The 9,688-nt window shown below is 44.5% G+C and overlaps 1 protein-coding gene across 1 annotated transcript in view; it reads left to right on the plus strand.

The window, feature by feature from the left end:
* The window catches only part of LOC141253091 (B- and T-lymphocyte attenuator-like), a 45,123-nt gene extending 40,999 nt beyond the window's left edge, over nt 1–4,124 (plus strand). The window contains exons 5-6 of the mRNA XM_073670849.1: nt 1,254–1,297; nt 1,662–4,124. Of these exons, the coding sequence (XP_073526950.1) occupies nt 1,254–1,297; nt 1,662–1,928 (311 nt within the window). The 3' untranslated portion in view covers nt 1,929–4,124. The remainder of the gene's footprint in view (nt 1–1,253; nt 1,298–1,661) is intronic.
* Nucleotides 4,125–9,688: the final 5,564 nt, after the last annotated feature.

Raw genomic sequence — 9,688 nt, forward strand, 5'->3', positions numbered from 1 at the left:
GTGTCAGTGTCATTATCCTACACCCCGAGTGTCAGCGTCATTATCCTGTACCCCGAGTGTCAGTGTCATTATCCTACACCCTGTGTGTCAGTGCCATTATCCTGTACCCCAAGTGTCAGTGCCATTATCCTGTACCCCAAGTGTCAGTGTCATTATCCTGTACTCCAAGTGTCAGCGTCATTATCCTGTACCCCGAGTGTCAGCGTCATTATCCTGTACTCCAAGCGTCAGTGTCATTATCCTGTACCCCAAGTGTCAGTGTCATTATCCTGCACCCCGATTGTCAGCGTCATTATCCTGTACCCGAGTGTCAGTGTCATTATCCTGTACCCCGAGTGTCAGTGTCATTATCCTACACCCCGAGTGTCAGCGTCATTATCCTGTACCCCGAGTGTCAGTGTCATTATCCTACACCCTGAGTGTCAGTGCCATTATCCTGTACCCCAAGTGTCAGTGCCATTATCCTGTACCCCAAGTGTCAGTGTCATTATCCTGTACTCCAAGTGTCAGCGTCATTATCCTGTACCCCGAGAGTCAGCGTCATTATCCTGTACCCCGAGTGTCAGTGTCATTATCCTGTACTCCAAGTGTCAGTGTCATTATCCAGTACCCCAAGTGTCAGCGTCATTATCCTGTACCCCGAGTGTCAGCGTCATTATCCTGTACCCCGAGTGTCAGTGTCATTATCCTGTACCCCGAGTGTCAGTGTCATTATCCTACACCCCGAGTGTTAGTATCATTATCCTGCACCTAAAGTGTCAGCGTCATTATCCTGTACCCCGAGTGTCAGTGTCATTATCCTGTACCCCGAGTGTCAGTGTCATTATCCTGTACTCCAAGTGTCAGTGTCATTATCCTGTACCCCAAGTGTCAGTGTCATTATCCTGTACCCCAAGTGTCAGTGTGATTATCCTGCACCCCGAGTGTCAGTGTCATTATCCTGTACCCCGAGTGTCAGTGTCATTATCCTGTACCCCGAGTGTCAGTGTCATTATCCTGTACCCCAAATGTCAGCGTGTAATTACCCTGTACCCCCAAACGTTAGAATGATTTTTTATAACATTTTTATTACATTAATGCATTTTAATGCAGTGTAAAAAGTCATGGTATAGACAGTAGATAGTCAGTTATGTAGATACAGTCACTATTGAGGGATCCTCCTTTGTATATTGTATTGTATATTTTTACTCTCACAGCTTTTTTACTGTGATCTGTTTTAATAAAAAAACATTTTATTTTCAATTTCTCCAAAGTTAAGCACAGCACCTCATCTCAGGACCCTGCGACTACTGAAGAGGTGAGTCTTGTTTCCCGGTCCATTACAGTCAATATATTATTTGACTTTTTACCCTTTTCTTAGCTCCTTCACCATGGGACTTGACCATTCAATCATTTGATCTTTCAGTAATAATCTGCAACACTTCTGTATTTTTATGTGTTATGCCTCTGAGTATTACACTACTGAGCCTATGAGGTTGCCGAAAACACACTTCAGGCGAAATGAATGCCCTGTGTAAAGCCAAGTGCAGGGCTTGAGACAATAAAAAGAGCAGCACCACCTTCCCCAAACTCTACTCATGACATATCACCAATGATGAAATGTAGAGATTTGATCATATCTTACTGTTCATCGAGTATTAATATGTCCTTATTGTTTTTAGCTCCAGTTCGTAGCCATGTCAGGAAGTCTGAAGAACTGTCCGAAACAGACACAAGGAGGAACTCTGAAGGACACAGACCAGACTGCCGTAACCGTTGAGGTCACATATGACAATGCCCACTTGGGTTACAAGTCCTCTCCAAAAGAAGAAGACTCCATTGTCTATGCTGATCTAAACTACAATAGCAAAAAGACAATTTTTCAGTTTGAAGACGACCATGAGGTTGAATATGCCACAGTACATCTGAACGAATCCAGAGAAAAATGATCATTAAGATATGAGATAATCAAATTTGACTGTCTTGTCATATCTAAATGATGAGGCCAGATGTTCTTTGGAGAACTTGAGTTGTGGTAGTCTATCATGAATGATCGTCCATGGCTTTACTCTACGGATAACCAAATAAATGAAAACAATTCTTCAAGATGTCAACTCTGAGATGAGTTCCTCACATTGGTTAAGGCCACCATGGACCTGTTGGACTAGTTAAACGTCTAGAGTAATATACACATTACATAAAGTTATAACATATTTCTAATTTTGTAATTTATAGAATAATCATTTATCTAAAAAAAAAACAAGAGCTATACAATGATTGTATATTGAAAACTAAAGGTGATATGTTGTCTCATGAACTTTCTAGAAGTTGGCTTAGACTATTCAACTTTGAAATTAAAGATAATGTATAGCCTTATTAAAAGGAGATAAAGGTGCTACTTAAAGAGAGTTTATTGAGATTTCCATGTAGGGAACCTCCCCAAATTCCAAAAAAATTGCAACCTTTTTGGGGCTGGTTGGTGCCCCCTACAACTCTGAATATCTGAAATCTAAGAAAATCAATGAGATCAGTGGTGACTTATTATACATCACAATTAAAATGATTGGTTCTTCTAAAGACATATTCTAGAAAACTTCACAGATTATAGATGAGGTTCAAGCACATTAGTCTGAAAACTGGTCTCTTTACCTTTGGAACAGGTGAGAGTTTCAGTTTATAGACCTTAATAATATCATCTCAAGTTGAGGTTCCAGCTCATGGATCCCATTAAAGTTAGACTGTCAGCTCATGGACCCTCATTATGTTTTTTTAGGTCGGGATTCAAGGTCATAGATTCCCACTGATATTTTTTTGTGCCAAGATATAAAATTTGTAAACTTGTCTAGAAGCTTCTAAACTTAGAATTCTTTATCGAATTACAGACATATGAATGTATGTGTAGCAGGAATAAATGTCACGTTCTACGTTCAATGAAATAGTTGGACTTCCCTACAGTGCCCCAAAACTGATTTCAAAACTTGATAAAATTAATAAATAAAATATGGATGAGCCATCTCCAACTCAACTTGGAATGACGACATCAATGTCTACGTGATGTCTAGCGGACAAGGAAGTAACACCGATCAAGTTTTATGGAGACTCCTTGGCAAAATAATGAATAGACCCCTTTCCATGGAAGAAGAAAAGCAAAGTTTACACGTGGCATTAAAATCATGTTCTTACTACGAGGAGTGACATTTCGAAAATGTGAGATTGAAGCTCGCTAAAAATGAGTTTTAGAAACCTCTGCAGGCTTTCACTTTCTGTAGACAGGTGGAGGAAATGATGCAGATGTCTAAAGGCTTGGTTCTAAGTTGATGCTAGCGGACATCACATTCTACTGGGTTGTCTTCTCGTAAATAACAGAGACTTGATGGGGTGAAAGTTTCCACCAATGGTCTTTTTATTCATGCTTCCCCTCTTGATTTTGTACTATGCATGGGGTAGTGGAGGTCCCAGTTAGTTTGCCCCCAATTACCCATCCTATAATATAGACGTATACTGCTGGATGAATCTTGTACTGTTTTGTGAATTTTCTTTGTTACCATGTCGTGTGCTGCTCAATATAATCCCTATAGAATATCTAATAGATGAAAGATCACAAATGGACTTCGACCTCAACGACTGTATATCCTGAGATTAGACCTAACATGTTACTGTGTACATATAGAGCTATTATTTTGTCCTAAATGATTAAAATTCTATGAGATATTGAATGATTGTAATTTAAAATAGACAATTAGTTAATGATTGTAAATTATATGCTGAGCGATTAAAATATATTCATGCTTTTTTGTGATGTTTTTGCAACTTTTTAGAAAGACATCATCACTAGTGTTGAGCGATACCTTCCGATATCAGGAAATATCGGATCGGATTGGATCGGGCCAATAACCAAAAAGTATCGGATATCGCCGATTCCGATACCGGAAACCAATGCAAGTCAATGGGACACAAATATCGGAATGAAAATAAACCCTTTCTTTCCTTGTAGGTTAATTCTACATGAAGGAAAACAACTAACAATAATGTAGAATGTATTGGGGGAGGTGGTTGCCCAAATCGATGGGAACAGTGCTCACACTGAAGCATGAAAAGCCGGCAATTCAGCAGCGGCATACACCGGTACCCGACAATTTATAACAGAAAGAATAGAGCTTCACACATAGATTAGATAGATAGAAACATGTCAGTCACATATATAATAAGTGGAGTGACAGTGTTGATTACTGTACTTGTCATTTAGTGTTAAAATAAAGGATTTATTTAAAAAAAAATTGGCGTGGGGTTCCCCGTAATTTTAAGCTCTAGCGGAGGTTAAGCAGATGGCTGGGGCAGATGTTTGAAGCCTGGGAAGGGGGTAATACCCACGGAGCTCCCCAGGCTACTATCCCGCGGATACTGAGAAGCGCAGGCATGCTTGCGCTCCTCAGTGTCTGGCTGTGACGGCATCCAGATAAGCCGACAATGAACTCAGCTCACCTCATGCACGTCACTGACAGCATGGGAGAATTCTCCTGCGCATGCGGTGAGCGTGAGAGACTCGGCTCATCTGGATGCCGTCACAGCCTGACACTGAGGAGCGCAAGCATGCCTGCGCGTCTCAGTGTCTGCGGGATGACAGGCTGGATGGCAGCGTTCTGCAGCGGTCCAGCCTGTCATCTTGATGTAGCAGAGCTGAAGCTGTCCTGGGATCCATGGAAAGGTAAGGATGAGGTTGGTTTATTATTTTTCTTTTATTGCAGGAGATCGTTGGCTTCAGCTGGAATGGGCGTGAAATAATTTAAAAAAAAAAATACGTGGGGCTTTGCCCTATTTTTGTGTCCAGTCAGGTACAACTAGGCAGCTGGGGGCTGGAATCCACAGCGCAGGGAGGCCCAAGCTTTCTGGGGCCCCCTCCGCTGCAAATTGCAGTCCGCAGACACCCCGGAAAATGGCGCGTTCATAGAAGCGCCATCTTCTGGCGCTGTACCCAACTCATCCAGGGCCCGGGTGCGGTGGCTCACTGGGTTAATAAAGGGGTTAGGGCCAGCTTGGTATTATCGCAAGCCCTAAGCCTGAAATTCATGGGGTCACGCCAATATTAGACATGACCGCCATGAATTTCTAGTAAAGTATTTAAAAAAAACACAACACCCAGAATAAAGTCCTTTAATTGAAATAAACACACAATTATTTATTGTTGTAAATTAAACCATACTTACCATCACGCCCATTCCAGCTGAAGCCAATGATCTCCTGCAATAAAAGAAAAATAATAAAAAACCAACATCATCCATGGTTCCGAGGACAGCTCCAGCTCTGCTACATCGAGATGACAGGCTGGATCGCAGCAGAAAGCTGCCATCCAGCCTGTCATCCCGCGGACACTGAGAAGCACAGGCATGCTTGCGCTCCTCAGTGTCAGGCTGTGACGGCATCCAGATGAGCCGAGTCTCTCACGCTCACCGCATGCGCAGGAGAATTCTCCCACGCTGTCAGTGACGTGCATGAGGTGAGCTGAGTTCATTGTCGGCTTATCTGGATGCCGTCACAGCCAGACACTGAGGAGCGCAAGCATGCCTGCGCTTCTCAGTGTCCGCGGGACACTGAGATGACAGGCTGGATGGCAGTTTTCTGCTGCGATCCAGCCTGTCATCTCGATGTAGCAGAGCTGAAGCTGTCCTGGGAACCATGGAAAGGTAAGGATGATGTTGCTTTATTATTTTACTTTTATTGCAGGAGATCGTTGGCTTCAGCTGGAATGGGCGTGACGGTAAGTATGGTTTAATTTAGAACATTAAAGAATTGTGTGTTTATTTCAATTAAAGGACTTTATTCTGGGTGTTGTGTTTTTTATAAATACTTTACTAGAAATTCATGGCGGTCATGTCTAATATTGGCGTGACCCCATGAATTACGGGCTTAGGGCCAGCGGATAATACAAAGCTGGCCCTAACCCCTTTATTACCCAGTGAGCCACCGCACCAGGTCCCTGGATGAGTTGGATACAGCGCCAGAAGATGGCGCTTCTATGAACGCGCCATTTTCTGGGGTGGCTACGGACTGCAGTTCGCAGCAGGGGGGGCCCGCAAAGCTTGGGCCTCCCAGCGCTGTGGATTCCAGCCCCCAGCTGCTTAGTTGTACCTGGCTGGACACAAAAATAGGGCGAAGCCCCACGTATTTTTTTTTTTTACTTATTTCATGAAATTCATGAAATAATAATAAAAAAAGGGCTTCCCTATATTGTTGTGTCCGGCCAGGTACAATTAGGCAGCTGGGAGTTGGGGGCAGCCCATTCCTGGATGCTGTACCTGGCTGGCATACAAAAATATGGCAAAGCCCACGTCAAAATTTTTGGGAAAAATTAATTAAAAAATAAATAATAATTTAGGGACTGCATCTTTATTAACTCCTCAAGTGTCATTTAGTGTTAAAATAAAGGATTTATTAAAAAAAAAATTGGCGTGGGATCCCCCATAATTTTAGTCTCTAGCGGAGGTTAAGCAGACGGCTGGGGCAGATGTTTGAAGCCTGGGAAGGGGGTAATACCCACGGAGCTTCCCAGGCTACTAATATCAGCCCCCAGCTGAATACCTAGCCTTTACCAGCTATTAAAATGGGGGACTCCCCCCAAAGAAATGACGTGGGGTCCTCCCTATTTTAATAGCTAGCAAAGGCTAGGCAGACAGCTGGGGGCTGATATTACTAGCCCAGGAAGGGTGCCATGAATATTGGCCCCCTCCCAGGCTAGAAACACCAGCCGTCAGCCACCCCAGAAATGGCGCATCCGTAGGATGCGCCAATTCTGGCGCTTAGCCTCGCTCTTCCACGCTGCCCTGGTGCGGTGGCAGTGGGGTAATAGGACTGGGGTTCATGTCAGCGCCAGCTGCCATGAAGCCCAGGTTAATAATGATGGGGGTTTATAAGACACCCCCATTACTAACCTACAAAGTGTTAAAAAGAAAACACACTACACCCATAAAAAAATAATTTATTTGAAATAAAACACACCATTTTATTTAATTCTTAGTTTACTAAAAAAAAATAGTTACCTGTCCACGTTCCTGCGCTGATCTCCCATGCACAGCTGTCACATCTGGAGATGGTGACAGCTGTGCATGGCTGCTGTAAGCTCACGCTGCCGGGAACACGTCCGCTCCCGGCAGCGGGAGCCACTGACTGAGGTCACCGGAGTGCATTCAGTCAGCGCTGCTCCGGAGACCTCCTTTACGGCACTGCTGTACCGTGGGAATTTCTCACGGTACAGCAGGGCCGTAAAGCAGCTAACCGGAGCAGCGCTGCCTGAACTCCGGCGAACCCGCTTATGCAATGACGGGGCTGCTTTACGGCCCCGTCATTCTAGCGGCGGCAGCGGTTCAGAGCGGTCACATTCTATGTGGCTGCTCTAAACTGGAGATCATCGTGGGACACTCGTGGACTACTACGGAGGGGTAAGGATAAGGTTGTGGTTTATTATTTTACATTTTATTACAGGAGATCGATGGCTTCGGGGAATTAGGTGTCTAGGTGAGTATAGGCGTAGTTTTTTATTTTTTACTTTATTTTAGGTGGCGATCGGCGGGGACAGGTAATGTATAAACTAATTTATTGTAGGTAACCACTGGCCACCAATGACATGTATTTAAAATTTATTGGGGACCAAAAAAACATGTATAGGGGCAAAAATAGCACATGGGGCAGTTTAAATAGCAGGATCAGGCTGATGGGAACTACTGCTCCCATCGAGCTGATCCTGCTGGCACGAGTGGACGGGGGACAGACATAGGCCGATGGGAGTAGTAGTGTCACATCGGCCTATGTCTGCCTGCACGCACACTCCCGCAGACATCGCACAGACACCGCACACACTCGCAGACATCGCACAGACACCGCGCACACCGCGCACACACCCGCAGACATCGCACAGACAACGCACACACCCGCAGACATCGCACAGACACCGCGCACACCCGCAGACATCGCACAGACACCGCACACACCCACAGACATCGCACAGACACCGCACACACCCGGAGACATCGCACAGACACCCACACACACCAATCATGATGGGTCTGATCGTCTGGGAGGTGAGGCTGACCTGTGCGGCCGTGGGAAAGTTCATGTGAGTTCATGCAATGCAGTCAAGCATGAACTCACATGAACCCTCCAAGGGCACCGCGGCTACTTCAAATGAACAGCTGATCAGCATCACCTGATACCTCAGCTGTTCATTTGAAATAACCGGCGGGAAAGCGCAGCACAGAACGGGAAAGCCGGCGGTGAAGTCTTTTCACTGCCGGCTTCCCCGCCCGGGTCCTTCGCTCCCCGCTCCTTGGTGCTGCGCTCCCCGCCCGGTCCTAAGTTACGATCAGGATGGGGGGAGCGGAGGATCGGGGTCGGAGGCTGCGGGGAAGCAGTATGGGGCTGTGTGATTGTTTAAAAGCCGGCGGCTTTTTACCGCCCGCCGGCTTTTAAACAATCAGGAGAATTCTCTCACGCTGGGATGGCATTCTGATGACAGGCTGAATCGCAGCTGAGCGCTGCCATCCAGCTTGTCATCCTTCAGAGACACTGCAGAGCGCAGGCATTATGGGAACTTCCGATTCCGGTATTCGATATTGTAAAAGTATCGGAATTAAGTATCGGAATTCCGATACCGCGAATATCGGCCGATGCCCGATATTTCAGTATCGGAATGCTCAACACTAATCATCACAGTTTTTCAAGTAGCTTTTTGAAACAGAAGTTTATTAAAGATATCAAGAGTTATCCAACAGTCCATCTACTCAACCCAGAGGTCTAAAGAATAGGAAGTAAGACAATAAAGACCAACCGCCTATCCTTATACATCGATCGTCTCATCTACTAGAGGTCCATTGCCAGGGATCCTTTCTGATCAATTTCAATTAAAAAAAATCAGTGTGAATGTACCCTTATGTTCATCCCACATCCCAAGATTCAGTAGTATATGGGCCCTTGGGGAACAAAAAGTCACAGAATGTCCCTTGTCTACTGCACCTTAGGCATGAAGGGAATCTGTCAGCTGAAAATGAGCTATTCTTTCAATTAAGCTTCTTAAATGCTTATTTTTTTTGTTTCATATCACAATCTATATATTTAAAAAAAATTTTGCAATCCTGAGTTATCTACTGTTTATAGAGGTGTTATCAGTCATTGTACAGGAGGAGGAGGTGACCTGTGATATCATCTATTGTGAATGGTGGATCCTGTGTTATCTACTGTATATGGAGGTGTTTTCAGTCATTGTACAGGAGGAGGAGGTGAGCTGTGACATCATCTATTGTGAATGGTGGATCCTGTATTATCTACTGTATATGGAGGTGTTTTCAGTCATTGTACAGAGGAGGAGGTGACCTGTGACATCACCTATTGTGAATGCTGGATCCTGTGTTATCTACTGTATATAGAGGTGTTATCAATCACTGTACAGGAGGGGGGAGGAGGAGAGCTGTGACATCACTTATGGTGAATGGTGGATCCTGTGTTATCTACTGTATATAGAGGTGTTATCAGTCATTGTACAGGAAGTTGGAGGAGGTGAGCTGTGACATCTCCTATTGTAAATGGTGGATCCTGTGTTATCTACTGTATATAGAGGTGTTATCAGTCATTGTACAGGAGGAGGTGAGCTGTGACATTACCTATTGTGAATGGTGGATCCTGTGTTATCTACTGTATATGGAGGTGTTATCAGTCATTGTAC

This window comes from Phyllobates terribilis, unplaced genomic scaffold (genome assembly GCF_046119375.1).
Source record: "Phyllobates terribilis strain yellow unplaced genomic scaffold, ASM4611937v1 Scaffold_2__4_contigs__length_985480577, whole genome shotgun sequence".
In the NCBI taxonomy this organism is placed as follows: Eukaryota; Metazoa; Chordata; class Amphibia; order Anura; family Dendrobatidae; genus Phyllobates; species Phyllobates terribilis.